The sequence below is a fragment of the Buteo buteo genome, chromosome 31 (genome assembly GCF_964188355.1).
Source record: "Buteo buteo chromosome 31, bButBut1.hap1.1, whole genome shotgun sequence".
Classification (NCBI taxonomy): Eukaryota; Metazoa; Chordata; class Aves; order Accipitriformes; family Accipitridae; genus Buteo; species Buteo buteo.
The window spans coordinates 3,045,829-3,067,714 of NC_134201.1; the positions used below are offsets into that span (position 1 = coordinate 3,045,829).

A 21,886-nucleotide genomic window follows, 5' to 3' on the forward strand; every position below is an offset into this window, starting at 1 on the left:
ACAGGGGTTGCTGCAGACCACCACCGCTTTATTCCTCTGTCACTCCCCCCCCCGACCCCGAAACGGGCGTCAGGCCTTGCCAGAGCTCTCCCAAATATCGGGGTCCTCCGTGGATTTGGGGTACCCCCGGGCGTCGGTACCCTCGGGGATCTGGGCTAGCCTCCAGGTATCGGGGTCCCCCGTGACGCCCGGATTCTCCATGGGTTTGGGGTGTTCCCGGGCACCTGGGACCTCCGCGGTCTCTTCTTCCTCCTCCTCTTCCTCCTCGCGGGGGTCCGGGGGGGTTTCGGCGAAATAGGCCTCGCGGGTGATGCCGGCGACCCAGCGCTCGTAGTGGGGGGCGGCGGTGAAAAGGGGGGGCCCCCCTTGGGCGCAGCCCCCCACGCTGGCTGTTCCCATCAGGAACCAGATCCCTCGTTCCTCGCAGACCAGGGCGGACCCCCCGTCCGGCTGCGGGGTGAATCTTGTCGGTCCGGTGCTGGGGGACTCGACCGGGATACCCCAAAAAAAGCCCCACCAAAAGGGACCCCAAAATTCTCCAGAAGGGACAAATAGGGACCCTGGGACCCCCAAACCCTCCAGAAGAGACCCCTGGGACCCCCAAACCCTCCAAAAGGGACCCCTGGGACCCCCGAAGCCCCCAAAAGGCACACCTAGGGACCCCCAAGCCCTCCAAAAGGGACCCCTGGGACCCCCAAACCCTCCAGAAGGGACACCTGGGACCCCCAGAAGGGACACCTAGAGACCCCTAGCACCCCAAAACCCCCCAGAAGGGACACCTAGGGACCCCTGGGACCCCCAAACCCCCCAGAAGAGACCCCTAGGACCCCCAAACCCTCCAAAAGGGACACCTAGGGACCCCTGGGACCCCCAAACCCCCCAGAAGAGACCCCTAGGACCCCCAAACCCTCCAAAAGGGACACCTAGGGACCCCTGGGACCGCCAAACCCGCCAGAAGGGACACCTAGGGACCCCCAAACACCCAGAAGGGACACCTAGGGACCCCTGGGACCCCCAAACCCCCCAGAAGAGACCCCTAGGACCCCCAAACCCTCCAAAAGGGACACCTAGGGACCCCTGGGACCGCCAAACCTGCCAGAAGGGACACCTAGGGACCCCTGGGACCCCCAAACCCTCCAGAAGGGACCCCTGGGACCCCCAAACCCTCCAGAAGGGACACCTAGGGACCCCCAAACTGCCCAGAAGGGACACCTGCAACCCCCAAAACCCTCCAAAAGGGATACCTAGGGACCCCTGGGACCCCCAAACCCCTCAGAAGGGATACCTAGGGACCCCTGGGACCCCCAAAACCTTCCAAAAGGGACACCTAAGGACCACCAAACCCTCCAGAAGGGACACCTAGGGACACCTGGGACCCCCAGAAGGGACACCTAGAGACCCCTAGCACCCCCAAACCCCCCAGAAGAGACCCCTAGGACCCCCAAACCCTCCAAAAGGGACACCTAGGGACCCCTGGGACCGCCAAACCCGCCAGAAGGGACACCTAGAGACCCCTGGGACCCCCAAACCCTCCAGAAGGGACCCCTGGGACCCCCAAACCCTCCAGAAGGGACACCTAGGGACCCCCAAACCCCCAGAAGGGACACCTAGGGACCCCTGGGACCCCCAAACCCTCCAGAAGGGACACCTAGGGACCCCCAAACCGCCCAGAAGGGACACCTGCAACCCCCAAAACCCTCCAAAAGGGATACCTAGGGACCCCTGGGACCCCCAAACCCCTCAGAAGGGATACCTAGGGACCCCTGGGACCCCCAAAACCTTCCAAAAGGGACACCTAAGGACCACCAAACCCTCCAGAAGGGACACCTAGGGACACCTGGGACCCCCAGAAGGGACACCTAGAGACCCCTAGCACCCCCAAACCCCCCAGAAGGGACACCTGGGACCCCCCAAACCCTCCAGAAGGGACCCCTGGGATCCCCAAACCCCCAAGAAGGTACACCTAGGGACCCCTGGGACTCCCAAAAACTTCCAAAAGGGACACCTAGGGACCCCCAAACCCTCCAGAAGGGACACCTAGGGACCCACCAAAGCCCCAAAGGAATCTCCAAACCCTTGAAAAGGTCACCAGACACCCCCAAAGGTACCTCAGATGCCCCCAACAGAGGATCTGAGACACCCCAAAAAGGGACCCAGGGGCGTCAGGAGGGACATGGGGACCCCAAAAAGGACGTGGGGACCCTGGGAGGGACATGGGGACCCCCCCGGTCATCTCCACTGACCTGGCAGGCGCTGGTGCCCTCGGGGACGGTGATGCAGAAGGTGTCAGGGGGGGACAGGACCCCCTCGTCATCCCCGAGGTCCCCCCGTGTCCCGCAGGACTCGGTGATTGTCACCTCCACGTTGACCAGCTCCTTGGGGATGGACGAGCCTGAGGGAGGACACGGGGACAGCGGGGTTGGGGAGGTGATGATGGGGACGTGGGGGTGATGGGGACATGGTGGACACCAGGGATGGAGATAACAGGGATGGAGATAACAGGGATGATGAGGAAACCAGGAATGATGTGGACACCAGGGATGATGGGGACACTGGACACCAGGGATGGTGAGGACATGGTGGACACCAGGGATGGAGATAAAAGGGATGGTGAGGAAACCGGGGACGATGGGGACACCAGGGATGGGGACAGCGGGGATGATGGGACACCAGGGATGATGGAGACACTGGGGATGATGGGGATGGAGACACTGGGGATGGTGAGGACATGGTGGACACCAGGGATGGAGATAACAGGGGTGCTGAGGAAACCAGGGATGATGGGGACACCAGGGATGATGGGGACAGAGACACCGGGGATGGAGATAACAGGGATGATGAGGAAACCAGGGATTATGGGGACACCAGGAATGATGGGGACATCAGGGATGATGGGACACTAGGGATGATGGGGACACTGGGGATGGAGACACCAGAGATGGTGAGGACATGATGGACACAAGGGATGGAGAAAACAAGGATGGTGAGGACACCAGGGATGATGGGGACACCAGGGATGGTGAGGACACCGGGAATGACGGGAACGGAGACACTGGGGATGGTGAGGACATGGTGGACACCAGGGATGGAGAAAACAGGTATGGTGAGGAAACCAAGGATGATGGGGACACCATGGACAATGGGGACACCGGGAATGGGGACACCATGGATGATGGGGACAACCAGGGATGATGGGGACACCAGGAATGATGAGGATGCCGGGGATGATGGGGACATGGTGGACACCAAGGATGGAGATAACAGGGATGCTGAGGAAACCAGGGATGATGGGGACACCGGGAATGGGGACGCCACGGATGATGGGGACAACCAGGGATGGTGAGGACACCGGGAATGGGGACACCACGGATGATGGGGACACCAGGGATGGTGAGGACACTGGGAATGACGGGAACGGAGACACTGGGGATGGTGAGGACATGGTGGACACCAGGGATGGAGAAAACAGGGATGGCGAGGAAACGGGGAATGATGGGGACACCAGGGATGATGGGGACAGGGGATGGGGACATCAGGGATGGTGAGGACACCAGGAATGATGGGGAAAGGAGACACTGGGGATGGTGAGGACATGGTGGACAGCAGGGATGGAGAAAACAGGGATGGTGAGGAAACCAAGGATGATGGGGACACCGGGAATGGGGACGCCACGGATGATGGGGACACCAGGGACGATGGGGACAGCGGGAATGGGGACACCATGGATGATCGGGACAACCAGGGATGATGGGGACACCAGGAATGACGGGGATGCTGGGGATGATGGGGACATGGTGGACACCAAGGATGGAGATAACAGGGGTGCTGAGGAAACCAGGGATGATGGGGACACCGGGAATGGGGACGCCACGGATGATGGGGACAACCAGGGATGGTGAGGACACCGGGAATGGGGACGCCACGGATGATGGGGACACCAGGGATGGTGAGGACACTGGGAATGACGGGAACGGAGACACTGGGGATGGTGAGGACATGGTGGACACCAGGGATGGAGAAAACAGGGATGGCGAGGAAACGGGGAATGATGGGGACACCAGGGATGATGGGGACAGGGGATGGGGACACCAGGGATGGTGAGGACACCAGGAATGATGGGGAAAGGAGACACTGGGGATGGTGAGGACATGGTGGACAGCAGGGATGGAGAAAACAGGGATGGTGAGGAAACCAAGGATGATGGGGACACCGGGAATGGGGATGCCACGGATGATGGGGACAACCAGGGATGATGGGGACACTGGGAATGGGGACACCACGGATGATGGGGACACCAGGGACGGTGGGGACACCGGGAATGGGGACGCCACGGATGATGGGGACACCAGGGATGGTGGGGACACCAGGAATGATGGGGATGCCAGGGATGATGGGAACGGAGACACTGGGGATGGTGAGGACATGGTGGACACCAGGGATGGAGAAAACAGGGATGGCGAGGAAACCAAGGATGATGGGGACACCGGGAATGGGGACGCCACGGATGATGGGGACAACCAGGGATGATGGGGACACCAGGAATGATGGGGATGCTGGGGATGATGGGGACATGGTGGACACCAAAGATGGAGATAACAGGGATGCTGAGGAAACCAGGGATGATGGGGACACCGGGAATGGGGACGCCACGGATGATGGGGACAACCAGGGATGGTGAGGACACCGGGAATGGGGACACCACGGATGATGGGGACACCAGGGATGGTGAGGACACTGGGAATGACGGGAACGGAGACACTGGGGATGGTGAGGACATGGTGGACACCAGGGATGGAGAAAACAGGGATGGCGAGGAAACGGGGAATGATGGGGACACCAGGGATGATGGGGACAGGGGATGGGGACATCAGGGATGGTGAGGACACCAGGAATGATGGGGAAAGGAGACACTGGGGATGGTGAGGACATGGTGGACACCAGGGATGGAGAAAACAGGGATGGTGAGGAAACCAAGGATGATGGGGACACCGGGAATGGGGATGCCACGGATGATGGGGACACCAGGGACGATGGGGACACCGGGAATGGGGATGCCATGGATGATGGGGACAACCAGGGATGATGGGGACACCGGGAATGATGGGGTTGCCAGGGATGATGGGGACATGGTGGACACCAAGGATGGAGATAACAGGGATGCTGAGGAAACCAGGGATGATGGGGACACCGGGAATGGGGACGCCACGGATGATGGGGACAACCAGGGATGGTGAGGACACCAGGAATGACGGGAACGGAGACACTGGGGATGGTGAGGACATGGTGGACACCAGGGATGGAGAAAACAGGGATGGTGAGGAAACCAGGGATGATGGGGACACCAGGGATGGAGATAACAGGGATGGTGAGAAAACCAGGGATGATGGGGACACCAGGGATGGTGAGGACACCGGGAATGACGGGAACGGAGACACTGGGGATGGTGAGGACATGGTGGACACCAGGGATGGAGAAAACAGGGATGGTGAGGAAACCAGGGATGGTGAGGACACCGGGAATGGGGACGCCACGGATGATGGGGACACCAGGGACGATGGGAACACCGGGAATGGGGATGCCACGGATGATGGGGACAACCAGGGACGATGGGAACACCGGGAACGATGAGGCCACCAGGGACGGAACCCTGGGGTCCAGCGGACTCACCGTTGGGGGCCAGCAGCGCCCAGCAGCGGGTGCCGGGGGGCCGTCGATGCTCGCTGTAGGGCAGGCAGAGGGGCCGCAGCTTCGGCCCCAGGGGCAGGGGGGTCTCCAACCGCAACAGGGCCAGGTCCCGGCCCCCCCCCGGTTCCACGTAGGCTCCGTGGAGGTGCAACCGGGCGCCTTTCCGTCTCGCGTCCCCCGCCGCCACCGCTTCCCAAGCTTCCGCTGCCTGCTCCCTGCATCCGGATACTTGCGTCCCCCAGTCGGGCAGGACCCCCCCACCCCCCTCCCCAATACCTGGGTCCCTTCCCTGGGACCCCCCCATGCACCCCCTGGATAAAATGGGGAACATCTCCCCCCCCCCCCAACTTGGGGATGCTATGGGGGGGTTAGTTGGGGGTCCCGGCTCCCTGTGTCGCTTCCCCGGGGACAAAGACCCCCCCAGATGGGATGGGGACCCCCCCCAGTCGTGGATACCCAGGTCCTGGGGGATGCTATGGGATATTGGGGGGGGGGGGGTTATTTGGGGTGGGGGGTCCCTCACTCACCCTATGAAGCAGTGGGCAGCCGTCAGCACCCAGCTCTCGGCCACCAGTGCCCCCCCGCAGCGGTGCTCCCCCCGTAGCCGCAGGCTAACGGCCCAGGGCCAGGAAGGGCCGGGGGGGGTGTCCAGTCGCGGACCCCCCTGCATCCCGCAGCCTGGGTAAGGGGGGGGGGTAAAGGGGGTTAACGCGGATTCCTGGGGGTCCCCCCCCACGCCCCCACCCCCCCAAATGCTGGGGTTCCCCCCACCCACGCTCCCCCCCCCCCCCTCAAATTGCTCACCCAGGCACTTGCCGTCTTCCAAACCGGGAGGTGGGGGGGGTGCCGGGGGGGCGAAAACGGTGGGGGGGAGACGTCGCTTCAGCCAGCCGGCGTGGGCCACCAGCCCCGTGGCCAACACCGGCCCGTTGGGGCGGGCGCAACCCACGGCGAAGCTCAGCACCCCGGCCTGCACCCATTGCCCCCCGGGACCCCCGCAGGCCAGCGGGCCCCCCGAGTCCGCCTGGGGGGGGGGACAGGGGGTCAGTGAAGAGCCTGGGGGGGCCCTATACACCCCCTAGAGCCCCCCAAAGCCCCCTCTCTTCCTCCTGTAGCCCCTATGGCCCCATATATTCCCCCCATAGCCCCCCCAGACCCTCTAAAGGCCCCCACAGACCCCTATACACCCCCTATAGCCCCCCAAAGCCCCCTCTATTCCTCCTGTGGCCCCATATATTCCCCCTATAGCCCCCCCAGACCCTCTAAAGGCCCCCACAGACCCCTATACACCCCCTATAGCCTCCCAAAGCCCCCTATAGCCTCATATATCCCCCCATAGCCCCCCCTAGAGCCTCTGTCGCCTCTATAGCCCCCCTAAACCCCTCGATATTGCCCCTATAGCCCCCCTACAGCCCCATATATTCCCCCTATAGCACCCCCAGACCCTCTAAAGGCCCCCACAGACCCCTATACACCCCCTATAGCCCCCCCAAAGCCCCCTCTATTCCTCCTGTAGCCCCATATATTCCCCCTATAGCCCCCCCTACAGCCCCATATATTCCCCCTATAGCCCCCCCAGACCCTCTAAAGGCCCCCACAGACCCCTATACACCCCCTATAGCCCCCCCAAAGCCCCCTCTATTCCTCCTGTAGCCCCATATATTCCCCCTATAGCCCCCCCAGACCCTCTAAAGGCCCCCACAGACCCCTATACACCCCCTATAGCCTCCCAAAGCCCCCTATAGCCTCATATATCCCCCCATAGCCCCCCCTAGAGCCTCTGTCGCCTCTATAGCCCCCCTAAACCCCTCGATATTGCCCCTATAGCCCCCCCTACAGCCCCATATATTCCCCCTATAGCACCCCCAGACCCTCTAAAGGCCCCCACAGACCCCTATACACCACCTATAGCCCCCCAAAGCCCCCTCTCTTCCTCCTGTAGCCCCCTGTGGCCCCATATATTCCCCCCATAGCCCCCCCAGACCCTCTAAAGGCCCCCACAGACCCCTATACACTCCCTATAGCCCCCCCAAAGCCCCCTCTATTCCTCCTGTAGCCCCATATATTCCCCCTATAGCCCCCCCAGACCCTCTAAAGGCCCCTGTAGCCCCCATAGATCCCCCATAGACCCCTGACAGCTCCGTATATTTCCACTATAGCCCCCCAAGCCCCCTCTACAGACCCCCTATAACTGTCTATGGGTCCTGTAGCCCCCCTGCAGCCCCATATATTCCCGCTATAGCTCTCTATAGCCCCTCTGTAGGCTCCTGTAGACCCCTATAGCCCCCCCAACCCCCCCTATAGCCTCATATATCCCCCCTATAGCCCCCCATAGAGCCTCTGTAGCCTCTATAGCCCCCCTAAACCCCTCGATATTCCCCCTATAGCCCCCCCTATGGTCCCCTCTATTCCTTCTGTAGCCCCCTATGGCCCCATATATTCCCCCCATAGCCCCCCCAGACCCTCTAAAGGCCCCCACAGACCCCTATACACCCCCTATAGCCCCCCAAAGCCCCCTCTCTTCCTCCTGTGGCCCCATATATTCCCCCTATAGCCCCCCCAGACCCTCTAAAGGCCCCTATGGACCCCTATACACGCCCCATAGCCCCCCCAAAGCCCCCTCTATTCCTCCTGTAGCCCCATATATTCCCCCTATAGCCCCCCCAGACCCTCTAAAGGCCCCTACAGACCCCATAGATCCCCCATAGACCCCTGACAGCTCCGTATATTTCCACTATAGCCCCCCAAGCCCCCTCTACAGACCCCCTATAACTGTCTATGGGTCCTGTAGCCCCCCTGCAGCCCCATATATTCCCACTATAGCTCTCTGTAGCCCCTCTGTAGGCTCCTATAGACCCCTATAGCCCCCCCAAACCCCCCTATAGCCTCATATATCCCCCCTATAGCCCCCCATAGAGCCTCTGTAGCCTCTACAGCCCCCCTAAACCCCTCGATATTCCCCCTATAGCCCCCCCTATGGTCCCCTCTATTCCTTCTGTAGCCCCCTATGGCCCCATATATTCCCCCCATAGCCCCCCCAGACCCTCTAAAGGCCCCCACAGACCCCTATACACCCCCTATAGCCCCCCAAAGCCCCCTCTCTTCCTCCTGTGGCCCCATATATTCCCCCTATAGCCCCCCCAGACCCTCTAAAGGCCCCCACAGACCCCTATACACCCCCTATAGCCTCCCAAAGCCCCCTATAGCCTCATATATCCCCCCATAGCCCCCCCTAGAGCCTCTGTCGCCTCTATAGCCCCCCTAAACCCCTCGATATTGCCCCTATAGCCCCCCTACAGCCCCATATATTCCCACTATAGCTCTCTGTAGCCCCTCTGTAGGCTCCTATAGACCCCTATAGCCCCCCCAAACCCCCTATAGCCTCATATATCCCCCCTATAGCCCCCCCTAGAGCCTCTGTAGCCTCTATAGCCCCCCTAAAACCCTCGATATTCCCCCTATAGCCCCCCCTACAGCCCCATATATGGCCCCTATAGCTCCCTATAGGTCCCTGCCACCCCCCCGTACCTGACAGGCGCCGCGGCCGCCCTCCTGCCCACCGGCGCAGACCATGCCGCGCCGTGCCGGTCGTGCCAGCTCGCGGTGCCGGAGGTTGGAGTAGAGGCAGTTGCAGGTCTCGCGGCTCAGCAGGTCCAAGGCCACCTTCTGGAGGGGAGAACCTGCCGGCAGGGACACTGCCGAGCCCGGCGGGGGGGACATCGTTATGGGGAGCCACCAGCATGGGGACGTGGGTGATGGAGAGCCACCACCATGGGGACACAGGTGATGGAGAGCCACCACCATGGGGAAATAAGGGATGGAGAGCCACCACCACGGTGAGCCACCACCATGGGGACACGGGTTATGGAGAGCCACCACCATGGGGAACCACCACCATGGGGACACGGGTGATGGAGAGCCACCACCATGGGGAAATAAGGGATGGAGAGCCACCAGCATGGGGAGCCACCACCATGGGGACACAGGTGATGGAGAGCCACCACCACGGGGAAATAAGGGATGGAGAGCCACCACCACGGTGAGCCACCACCATGGGGACATGGGTTATGGAGAGCCACCAGCATGGGGAAATAAGGGATGGAGAACCACCACCACGGTGAGCCACCATCATGGGGACACAGGTGATGGAGAGCCACCACCATGGGGAAATAAGGGATGGAGAGCCACCACCACGGTGAGCCACCACCATGGGGACACGGGTTATGGAGAGCCACCACCATGGGGAACCACCACCATGGGGAGCCACCACCATGGGGACACAGGGGATGGAGAGCCACCACCAGGGAAACCCACTACCATGGGGACACGGGTGATGGAGAGCCACCACCATGGGGAAATAAGGGATGGAGAGCCACCACCACGGTGAGCCACCACCATGGGGACATGGGTTATGGAGAGCCACCAGCATGGGGAGCCACCACCATGGGGACACGGGTGATGAAGAACCACCACCATGGGGAACCACCACCATGGGGAACCACCACCATGGGGACACGGGGGATGGAGAGCCACCACCATGGGGAAATAAGGGATGGAGAACCACCACCACGGTGAGCCACCATCATGGGGACACAGGTGATGGAGAGCCACCACCATGGAAACCCACCACCATGGGGACACAGGTGATGGAGAGCCACCACCATGGGGAAATAAGGGATGGAGAGCCACCACCACGGTGAGCCACCACCATGGGGACACAGGGGATGGAGAGCCACCAGCATGGGGAGCCACCAGCATGGGGACATGGGTGATGAAGAACCACCACCATGGGGAACCACCACCATGGAGAGCCACCACCATGGGGACACGGGTGATGGAGAGCCACCACCATGGGGAAATAAGGGATGGAGAACCACCACCACGGTGAGCCACCATCATGGGGACACAGGTGATGGAGAGCCACCACCATGGGGAACCACCACCATGGGGAGCCACCACCATGGGGACACAGGGGATGGAGAGCCACCACCAGGGAAACCCACTACCATGGGGACACGGGTGATGGAGAGCCACCACCACGGGGAAATAAGGGATGGAGAGCCACCACCACGGTGAGCCACCACCATGGGGACATGGGTTATGGAGAGCCACCAGCATGGGGAGCCACCAGCATGGGGACATGGGTGATGAAGAACCACCACCATGGGGAACCACCACCATGGAGAGCCACCACCATGGGGACACGGGGGATGGAGAGCCACCACCATGGGGAAATAAGGGATGGAGAACCACCACCACGGTGAGCCACCATCATGGGGACACAGGTGATGGAGAGCCACCACCATGGAAACCCACCACCATGGGGACACAGGTGATGGAGAGCCACCACCATGGGGAAATAAGGGATGGAGAGCCACCACCACGGTGAGCCACCACCATGGGGACACGGGTTATGGAGAGCCACCAGCATGGGGAGCCACCAGCATGGGGACACGGGTGATGAAGAACCACCACCATGGGGAACCACCAGCATGGGGAGCCACCACCATGGGGACACGGGGGATGGAGAGCCACCACCATGGAAACCCACCACCAAGGGGACACAGGTGATGGAGAGCCACCACCACGGTGAGCCACCAACAAGGGGACACAGGTTATGGAGAGCCACCACCATGGGGAGCCACCACTATGGGGACATGGGTTATGGAGACCCACCACCATGGAAACCCACCACCATGGGGACACAGGTGATGGGAGAGCCACCACCATGGAAACCCACCACCATGGGGACACAGGTTATGGAGACCCACCACCGTGGGGACCCAGATGTTGAGGACCCACCCCATGAAGACCCACCACCGTGGGGACCCCGACGTTGAGGACCCACCACCACGAGGACCCACCTCTCTGGGGGACCCCGATGACCAAGAACCACCCTACAGAGACCCACCAGCGTGGAGACCCACCTCCGCAGCGCCCCAGATGATGACAACCCACCCATGGAGACCCACCTCCGTGGGACCCCAACCCCGGAACTCACCGTTCTCGGCCACGTGGCCCCATCCGGTGATCCAACACGGGGTGCCGAAGGCGAAGGGGTGGTTGGCCTGGGGCAGGCAGATGGTCCCCACGCGGGTTCCGAGGGTGACGGGGGACTCCAGGCGGGCCAACGCCAGGTCATGGCCTCCCTCCACCCGTCGGTAGCCTTCGTGGACCACCACTTCCACCACCGTCCTCTCCTGGCCTCCTGTCTCCTGCAGCCGGAGCCGGCCCACCACTGCCCGCCATTCTCTGGGCTCCGCCCGGCTTCCGTTGGGCCTGGGGGCGGGGGGGGGGGTCCACCGCTGTCACCCCATCCCTTCTGGGTGCCCAAGCCCAGCCACGGGTGCCCCAACCCCAGTGGAGGTGGTCCAACCAGGTTCTAGATGCCCCAAGCCCAGTCTTACGTGTCCTGACCCCACCCCAACCATGGTCTTGGGTGTTCTAACCAGGTTCTAGGTGCTCCAAGGGGATCTGGGTGTCCCAATGGGTGCCCCCACCCCGGCTCTAGGTGCCCCAACCCCAGTCTTAGGTGTCCCGACCCCAGCCCAACCATGGCCTTGGGTGCTGCAACCAGGTTCTAGGTGCTGCAATGGGATCTGGGTGTCCCAATGGCCGGTGCCCCAACCCCAGTGGAGGTGGTCCTACCAGGTTCTAGGTGCCCCAAGCCCAGTCTTAGGTGTCCCGACCCCACCCCAGCCATGGTCTTGGGTGCTGCAACCAGGTTCTAGGTGCTCCAAGGGGATCTGGGTGTCCCAATGGGTGCCCCCACCCCGGCCACAGGTGCCCCAACTCCAGTTGAGGTGGTCCAACCAGGTTCTAGGTGCCCCAAGCCCAGTCTTAGGTGTCCCGACCCCACCCCAGCCATGGTCTTGGGTGCTGCAACCAGGTTCTAGGTGCTGCAATGGGATCTGGGTGTCCCAATGGGTGCCCCCACCCTGGCCAAGGGTGACCCAACCCCAGTCGAGGTGGTCCAACCAGGTTTGAGGTGCCCCAAGCCCAGTCTTAGGTGTCCCGACCCCACCCCAACCATGGTCTTGGGTGTTCTAACCAGGTTCTAGGTGCTCCAAGGGGATCTGGGTGTCCCAACGGGTCATGGGTGCCCCCACCCCGGCCAAGGGTGCTCCAACCAGGTTCTGGGTGCCCCAAAGAGGATCTAGGTGGTGCTGTGGCGATCTAGCTGGCCCAATAGGGTTCTAGGTGGCCCACCGAGGATCTAGGTGGCCCAATAGGGGTCTAGGTAGTCTAATGAGTAACTAGGTGGCCCAAGGGGGTTCTGAGAGCCCTGGTGAGGATCTAGATGGCCCAGTGGGGTTCTGGGTAGTCCAGTGAGGAACTAGGTGGCCCAAGGGGGTTCTGAGAGCCCTGGTGAGGATCTAGGTGGCCCAGTGGGGGTCTAGGTGGCCCAATGAGGAACTAGGTGGCCCAGTGGGGGTCTAGGTGGCCCAATGAGGAACTAGGTGGCCCAAGGGGGTTCTGAGAGCCCTGGTGAAGATCTAGGTGGCCCAGTGGGGGTCTAGGTGGCCCAATGAGGAACTAGGTGGCCCAGTGGGGGTCTAGGTGGCCCAAAGAGGAACTAGGTGGCCCAAGGGGGTTCTGAGAGCCCTGGTGAGGATCTAGGTGGCCCAGTGGGGGCCTAGGTGGCCCAGTGAGGAACTAGGTGGCCCAAGGGGGTTCCGAGAGCCCTGGTGAGGATCTAGGTGGCCCAGTGGGGGTCTAGGTGGCCCAGTGAGGAACTAGGTGGCCCAGTGGGGGTCTAGGTGGCCCAAAGAGGAACTAGGTGGCCCAAGGGGGTTCTGAGAGCCCTGGTGAAGATCTAGGTGGCCCAGTGGGGGTCTAGGTGGCCCAGTGAGGAACTAGGTGGCCCAGTGGGGGTCTAGGTGGCCCAAAGAGGAACTAGGTGGCCCAAGGGGGTTCTGAGAGCCCTGGTGAAGATCTAGGTGGCCCAGTGGGGGTCTAGGTGGCCCAATGAGGAACTAGGTGGCCCAGTGGGGGTCTAGGTGGCCCAAAGAGGAACTAGGTGGCCCAAGGGGGTTCTGAGAGCCCTGGTGAGGATCTAGGTGGCCCAGTGGGGGTCTAGGTGGCCCAGTGAGGAACTAGGTGGCCCAGTGGGGGTCTAGGTGGCCCAAAGAGGAACTAGGTGGCCCAAGGGGGTTCTGAGAGCCCTGGTGAGGAACTAGGTGGCCCAGTGGGGGTCTAGGTGGCCCAGTGAGGAACTAGGTGGCCCAGTGGGGGTCTAGGTGGCCCAAAGAGGAACTAGGTGGCCCAAGGGGGTTCTGAGAGCCCTGGTGAGGAACTAGGTGGCCCAGTGGGGGTCTAGGTGGCCCAGTGAGGAACTAGGTGGCCCAGTGGGGGTCTAGGTGGCCCAAAGAGGAACTAGGTGGCCCAAGGGGGTTCTGAGAGCCCTGGTGAGGATCTAGGTGGCCCAGTGGGGGTCTAGAGGTCCCAAAGGAGCACTGGGCAGCCCAGTGGATTTCCGGGTGCCCCAAGAGGATGTGTGTGTGGGTGTCCCCACTCCAGAACCACCCTTCCCCCGGGGGTCAGCACCCCCTAAACCCCCCTCCCCCAGCCCCCCAAGACTCACCCCTGGAAGCAGTGGGCAGCTGAGAGGACCCACTGTGGGGTGACGAGGGTTCCCCCGCAGAAGTGCTCGCCGCGCAGCTGGAGGCTGACCTGCCAAGGCCACTCTCCGGGGCGGGCGGCCGTGCCCCCCACCACGCGACCCAGCTCCCGCTGACGTCCGCATTCGGGTTCTGCGCCCAGGACCCCGGTCAAAACCCCAAATGTCCGGGTGTCCCCCGGCGGTTGTCGGGGGGGGCACCCAGCCGCCTGGGTCCATCGTACACCCCCACCCTCCCTGATTTCAACCATCGCGGGGCGTGGGGGGGGGGGGGGTTGTTGCGACAGCGTGCGGGAAAGTGTTGCGACAGCGTTTTTTGGGGGGGAAGTGGGAAACGGGGCCGGATGCCTGGTTCCCCCCACCCCGGATACTGGTGGGTTCCCCCCCACACACACACCCCTCGAATGCAATGGGTTCCCCATCCCCACCCAAGATGCCGCCCAGATAACTGGGTGCCCTGGGGGGGGGGGGGCACCCCAGATGCCTGGGTAACTGCTGGAAATGAGGGGGGGGGGCTCTTTCAGGCAGGCAATAGGGCTGGAGGGGTTGCTTATGAATATGCAGGCTTATTTGCATATATATATCTTACCTGCGGGGGTGTCCCCGGTTAAAATTTCAGCGTCTGTGGGGGGAAAGTGGGGGGGTTAGAGGATGGGACACCCCCCCCACCACCACCACGAGGGATCCAAACATCTGGGCACCCCCCCCCCGAGCCCCACCTTTTGCCTCCGGGGGGGGAACCCAGACATCCGGATCCAATTTTGGGGATTGTGACCTCGACCTGTCCGGTAGGACCGGTCGAGTGGGGTGTCCTGTCCGGATGTGTGGGTGTCTGTGTCCGTGTGTCCCCCCCCCCGGGGCAGGGGGACGCCTGGGTCCCACCATCGGATTCCTGGGTGTCGTTCCCCCCCCCGCCCCCCTTCAGGGGGTACCTGAGCCCCCCCCCCTAATGTTTCCCGTGTCCCCGTCCCCCAAAACTCACGGGCCAGGAGAAGGAGCAGGAGGGCAGCGGCGTGTCTGGGCGTGTCCGGGCGTGTCCGGGCGTGTCGGGCCATGGTGGACCCGTGGGGGGGGTCCCTGAGGGTCCCTGTGGGTTCATGGAAGGGAGGGGGGATGTTCCTGTGGGTCTGTGGGGGTCAGTGGGGGTCTGGGGGTGTCTGGGGGCTTCCAGGAGGTTCTGTGGGCGGTCCCAGTGGGTCTGTGGAGGTGAGTGGGGGCGTCTGTGGGTCCGGGGGGGGGGGCCTGTGGGGCTGGGGGGGGTTCCTGTGGGTCTGCGGGGGAGCCCTGTGGGTCTGTGGGGGTCTGTGGGGGGTCCCTGTGAGTCTGTGGGTGTCTGGGGGGGGTCCCTGTGTGTCCGTGGGTGTCTGTGGGGGGTTCCCTGTGGGTCTGGGGGGGTCCCTGTGGGTCTGGGGGTGTCCCTGTGTGTCCATGAGTGTCTGTGGGGGGGTCCCTGTGGGTCTGTGGGTGTCTGGGGGGGTCCCTATGGGTCTGTGGGCGTCCCTGTGTGTCCGTGAGTGTCCGTGGGGAGGGTCCCTGTGGGTCTGTGTGTGTCCCTGTGTGTCCGTGGGTGTCTGTGGGGGGGTCCCTGTGGGTCTGTGGGTGTCCCTGTGTGTCCGTGGGTGTCTGTGGGGGGGTCCCTGTGGGTCTCTGGGTGTCCCTATGTGTCTGTGGGGTCTGGGGGGGGGGTCCCTGTGGGTCTGTGGGTGTCCCTGTGGGTCCGTGGGTGTCTGGGGGGGTCCCTGTGTGTCCGTGAGTGTCCGTGGGGGGGGTCCCTGTGGGTCTGTGGGTGTCCCTCTGTGTCCGTGAGTGTCTGTGGGGGGGGTCCCTGTGGGTGTCCTTGTGTGTCCATGGGTGTCTGGGGGAGTCCCTGTGGGTCTGTGTGGGGGGGTCCCTGTGGGTCTCTGGGTGTCCCTATATGTCTGGGAGTGTCTGGGGGGGTCCCTGTGGGTCTGTGGGGGTCCCTGTGTGTCCGTGAGTGTCCGTGGGGGGGGTCCCTGTGGGTCTGTGGGTGTCTGGGGGGGGTCCCTTTGGGTCTCTGGGTGTCCCTGTGGGTCCGTGGGTGTCTGTGGGGGGGGTCCCTTTGGGTGTCTGGGTGTCCCTGTGGGTCCGTGGGTGTCCTTGTGTGTCCGTGGGTGTCTGGGGGGGTCCCTGTGGGTCTGTGGGGGGGCTCCCTGTGGGTCTCTGGGTGTCCCTGTGTGTCCGTGGGGGGGTCCCCGTGGGTCTCTGGGTATCCCTATGGGTCCGTGGGGGGGTCCCTATGGGTCTGTGGGTGTCTGGAGGGGTCCCTATGGGTCTGTGGGGATCCGGGGGGGGGGGGAGGTGTGTACCTGTGGGTCCCTTGGGGTTCCGTGGGAGGGGGGGGGGGAGTTGTGTGTCCGTGTGTGTCCGTGTCCACCGCCGCCTCTGCTCCACCCCCGCTCCGGCAGCCGGTTTTAACCCCGCCCGGGTCTCCCCCTTTTTTTTTTTTTTTTTTTTTTTAAATAGGGGGGGGCGTGTGAAGGACAGTCCGGCCCCCCCCCGTGCTTCAACATAGACTACATCCCCCAGCAACCCCCGCGGCCGCTTCCGGAAAGGCGGAGACCCAATCAGAACGCGGGTGGCCTGACTACGCCGGCCAATTAGCGACCGGAGGGATGGCTGGGGGGAGGGGGGAAGCGGTGGGCGAGCGGTAGCCAATCGGCGGGCGCGCAGCGGAGGAGGAGGGGCGGGGCGGGGCTCAAGCGTCGGCCAATGGGAAGGGAGGGGCGGGGGCGGCGATGGCGGCGCGAGCCGCGCTGTGCCTGGCGGGCGCGGCGCTCTCGCTCTACTCCTTGCACGTGGAGCGGGCGCGCGCCCGCGACCCTTCCTACCGAGCCGCCTGTGACCTGGGACCCGCCGTGTCTTGTACCCGGGTATTCGCTTCCCGGTAACGGAGAAGATCGGGAAAATTGGGAAAAGGGGGGGTGGGGTGTACCGGGAGAAGGGGGAGGGTACCGGGGGATACGCGGTAGGGAATTGCATTGCGACGGGGAATTGCATTGCGGCAAGGAACCGCGTTGCGACAAGGAATCGCGTTGCAACAAGGAATCGCGTTGCCAATGGGAATTGCATTGCGTTGCAACGGGGAGTCGCGTTGCAACAAGGAATCGCGTTGCAACGGGGAAGGAATTGCATTGCAACGGGGAAGGAATTGCATTGCAACGGGGAGTTGCGCTGCAGCGGGGGATTCGCGTTGCAACAAGGAATCGCGTTGCAACGGGGAAGGAATTGCATTGCAACGGGGAGTTGCGCTGCAGCGGGGGATTCGCGTTGCAACAAGGAATCGCGTTGCAACGGGGAAGGAATCGCGTTGCAACGGGGAATTTGTATCGGTTTGCAACGGGGCGTTGCGCTGCAGCGGGGCCGGGCGGCGCCGGCGGGAACGGCGCGCGGGTAAACACAGGCCGCCACGCGGCGGGGGGCGGGGTTGCTTGCGGCGGCCAATGGCGGGGGCGGGAGGGGAGGGGCGGGGCTGGGAGGGGAGGGGCGGGGCTGGGAGGGGAGGGGCGGGGCTTGGGAGAGAAGGGGCGGGGAGGGAGCCTAACAAGGGGGAGGGAAAGGCGGGGTTTGGGGGCGGGGCGTGCTGCGAGGGGCGGGGCACCGTTTTGTGGGCGGGGCGGGAGGGGGGCGTGTCTAAGCGTGGCCCCGCCTCTCCCGGCAGGTGGGGGCGGGGCCTGGGGCTGGTGGAGGTGGTGGCGGGCCGGGACAGCGCGGCCAACGTCCCCAACGGGGCCATCGGGGTGGTCTTCTACCTGCTGCAAGGGCTGCTGGGTAGGCGGGGGGGGGTACTGGGGGGGTTGGGGGGGTACTGGGAGGATTGGGGGGTATTGGGAGGGGATTGGGGGGGTACTGGGAGGATTGGGGGGTATTGGGAGGGGATTGGGGGGGTACTGGGAGGATTGGGGGGTATTGGGAGGGGATTGGGGGGTACTGGGAGGATTGGGGGGGTACTGGGGGGCAAGGAAGGGGTACTGGGAGGATGGGGGGGTACTGGGAGGTGAGGGGAGGGGGTACTGGGAGGATTGGGGGGGTATTGGGGGGCAAGGGAGGGGTACTGGGAGGATTGGGGGGGTACTGGGAGGAGAGAGGAGGGGGTACTGGGAGGTGAAGGGAGGGGTACTGGGGGGATTGGGGGGGTACTGGGAGGAGAGGGAGGGGTATTGGGAGGATTGGGGGGGTACTGGGAGGTGAAGGGAGGGGGTACTGGGAGGATTGGGGGGGTACTGGGAGGATTGGGGGGGTACTGGGGGGCAAGGGAGGGGTACTGGGAGGATTGGGGGGGATACTGGGAGGATTGGGGGGGTACTGGGGGGCAAGGGAGGGGTACTGGGAGGATTGGGGAGTTACTGGGAGGTGAGGGGAGGGGTGCTGGGAGGATTGGGGGGGGTACTGGGAATAGAGGGAGGGGTATTGGGAGGATTGGGGGGGTACTGGGAGGATTGGGGGGGTACTGGGAGGTGAGGGGAGGGGGTACTGGGGAGATTGGGGGGGGTACTGGGAGGATTGGGGGGTATTGGGAGGGGATTGGGGGGGGTACTGGGAGGATTGGGGGGGGTACTGGGAGGTGAGGGGAGGGGTACTGGGAGGATTGGGGGTGGTACTGGGAGGATTGGGGGGGATACTGGGAGGATTGGGGGGGTACTGGGGGGCAAGGGAGGGGTACTGGGAGGATTGGGGGGGATACTGGGAGGTGAGGGGAGGGGGTACTGGAAGGTTTGGGGGGGTACTGTGAGGATTGGGAGGGTACTGGGAGGATTGGGGGGGTACTGGGAGGTGAGGGGAGGGGTACTGGGAGGATTGGGGGGGTACTGGGAGGGGATTGGGAGGGTACTGGGAGGATTGGGGGGGTACTGGGAGGTGAGGGGAGGGGTACTGGGAGGATTGGGGGGGTACTGGGAGGATTGGGGGGTATTGGGAGGGGATTGGGGGGGTACTGGGAGGTGAGGGGAGGGGTACTGGGGAGACTGGGAGTGTGGTGGGGAGGTGAGGGGGCGCTGGGGATGTGGTTGGGATGGGGTGGGGACACTGGGGACGGGGTGGGGACACGTTGGGGACACTGGGGATGCAGTGGGGATGCAGTGGGGACACTGGTGACATGGTGTGGACATATTGGGGACACATTGGGGACACTGGGGATGCGGTGGGGACACTGGAGACACAGTGGGGACGCAGCGGGGACACTGGGGACATGGTGGGGACACATTGGGGACACGGTGGGGGCACTGGGGACGTGGTGTGGACACATTGGGGACACTGGGGATGCGGTGGGGACACAGTGGGGACGCAGCGGGGACACTGGGGACGTGGTGGGGACACATTGGGGACACGGTGGGGGCACTGGGGACATGGTGGGGACAGCGGGGATGCAGTGGGGACATGGTGGGGACACACTGGAGATATTGGGGACGCAGTGGGGAGGCAGTGGGGACACTGGGGACGTGGTGGGGACACATTGGGGACACTGGGGAGGCAGTGGGGACACATTGGAGATACTGGGGACACAGTGGGAACACTGGGGACGCGGTGGGGACGCAGTGGGGACACTTTGGAGATACTGAGGACACATTGGGGACGTGGTGTGGACACATTGGGGACACTGGGGACGCCGTGGGGACACTGGGGACATGGTGGGGACGCAGTGGGGACGCTGGTGACGTGGCGTGGACACATTGGGGACACAGTGGGGACACTGGGGATGCAGTGGGGACACATTGGGGACACTGTGGACGCCGTGGGGACACTGGTGACGTGGTGGGGACACAGTGGGGATGCAGCGGGGACACGGTGGGGACACACTGGAGATATTGGGGATGCAGTGGGGACAGTGGGGACGTGGTGGGGACACATTGGGGACACTGGGGACATGGTGGGGACACATTGGAGATACTGGGGACATGGTGGGGACACTGGGGACGTGGTGTGGACACATTGGGGACACTGGGGAGGCAGTGGGGACACTGGGGACATGGTGGGGACACATTGGGGACACTGGGGAGGCAGTGGGGACACTTTGGACATACTGAGGACACATTGGGGACACTGGGGATGCTGCGGGGACACTGGGGACACATTGGGGACACTGGGTGTGTGGCGGGGACATCGGGGACTCACCGGGGACCCCCCCCGTCACGAACCCTCGCAGGCGCAGTGCCGGGCCGGGTGGCATCAGCGACGCTGCTGGGGACGTCGGTGGCGTCGGCGATGGCGTCGCTGTGGCTGGCGGGGGTGCTGGCCTTCGGCCTGCGGGATTTCTGCCTCGTCTGCATCACCACCTACGTCCTCAACGCCTTCCTCCTCGCCCTCAACTGGCGCCGCTGGCGACGGCTCCCCCGCCTCAAAACCGCCTGAAACGCACCCAAAAAAATGGCGGGCGAGGGGGACGGGGACGCCCCTACGATCGGGGTGTCCGTTCCATCCCCCAAAAAACATGGCAGTCGTGAGCGAGGCTCCCCGGTGGCTGGGTGTGTGGCGGCGTCTGTGGTGTTTTCCCTTTCTTCCTGTATTTCCCCCAAATTAGGGGGGGACCCAGGTGTCTGGGACCCCCCCAGAAGGGACTCAGGTGTCTGGGACCCCCCCCAAAAGGGACCCAGGCCTCTGGGACCCCCTCACGAGGGACCCAGGTGTCTGGGACCCCCCTTCTATAGGGACCCAGGCCTCTGGGACCTCCCCAGAATGAACCCAGGCGTCTGGGACCCCCCCAAAAAAAGGGACCCAAGTGTCTGGGGATCCCTTTACCACCCACCCCAATGGACCCAGGTGTCTGGGACCCCCCTTCTATAGGGACCCAGGCCTCTGGGACCCCCCTCAATAGGCACCCAGGCATCTGGGACCACCCCCAGAATGGACCCAGGTGTCTGGGAACCCCCCAAAAAAAGGGACCCAAGTGTCTGGGGATCCCTTTACCACCCACCCCAATGAACCCAGGTGTCTGGGACCCCCCCTTCTATAGGGACCCAGGCCTCTGGGACCCCCCTCAATAGGCACCCAGGCATCTGGGACCCCCCCCAGAATGGACCCAGGTGTCTGGGAACTGCCCCAAAAAGGGACCCAAGTGTCTGGGGATCCCATTACCACCCACCCCAATGGAGCCAGGCATCTGGGACCCCCTCCTCAATAGGGACCCAGGCCTCTGGGACCCCCCCAGAATGGACCCAGGTGTCTGGGAACCCCCCCAAAAAGGGACCCAGGCATCTGGGGATCCCTTTACCACCCACCCCAATGGACCCAGGTGTCTGGGACCCCCCCAAAAGGGACCCAGACCTCTGGGACCCCCCCCAGAAGGGACCCAGGCATCTGGGAACCCCCCCCCCAGAAGAGACCCAAGTGTCTGGGGATCCCTTTACCACCCATCCCAATGGACCCAGGTGTCTGGGACCCCCCTTCTATAGGGACCCAGGCCTCTGGGACCCCCCTCAATAGGCACCCAGGCATCTGGGACCCCCCCCAGAATGGACCCAGGTGTCTGGGAACTGCCCCAAAAAGGGACCCAGGCATCTGGGGATCCCTTTACCACCCACTGCAATGGACCCAGGCGTCTAGGACCCCCCCTCAATGGGGACCCAG

At 63.6% G+C, this 21,886-nt stretch overlaps 2 protein-coding genes across 2 annotated transcripts; one reads left to right on the forward strand and one right to left on the reverse strand.

The window, feature by feature from the left end:
* Window positions 1-7: 7 nt before the first annotated feature.
* LOC142026053 (serine protease 53-like) lies at window positions 8-20,568 on the reverse strand. Its single transcript, XM_075018846.1, is given in 12 exon segments — window positions 8-435; window positions 438-450; window positions 2,244-2,392; window positions 5,668-5,900; window positions 6,213-6,363; window positions 6,490-6,709; window positions 9,214-9,380; window positions 11,687-11,964; window positions 14,270-14,438; window positions 14,895-14,927; window positions 15,288-15,392; window positions 20,435-20,568. Coding segments are annotated over 12 exon segments (1,980 nt in total). The 5' UTR covers window positions 20,490-20,568; the 3' UTR covers window positions 8-28.
* VKORC1 (vitamin K epoxide reductase complex subunit 1) lies at window positions 17,042-20,779 on the forward strand. Its single transcript, XM_075018906.1, has 3 exons — window positions 17,042-17,210; window positions 17,985-18,094; window positions 20,466-20,779. The coding sequence occupies exons 1-3, from the start codon at window positions 17,062-17,064 to the stop codon at window positions 20,669-20,671; spliced, it is 465 nt and encodes a 154-aa protein (XP_074875007.1). The 5' UTR covers window positions 17,042-17,061; the 3' UTR covers window positions 20,672-20,779.
* The last annotated feature ends 1,107 nt before the right edge of the window (window positions 20,780-21,886 follow it).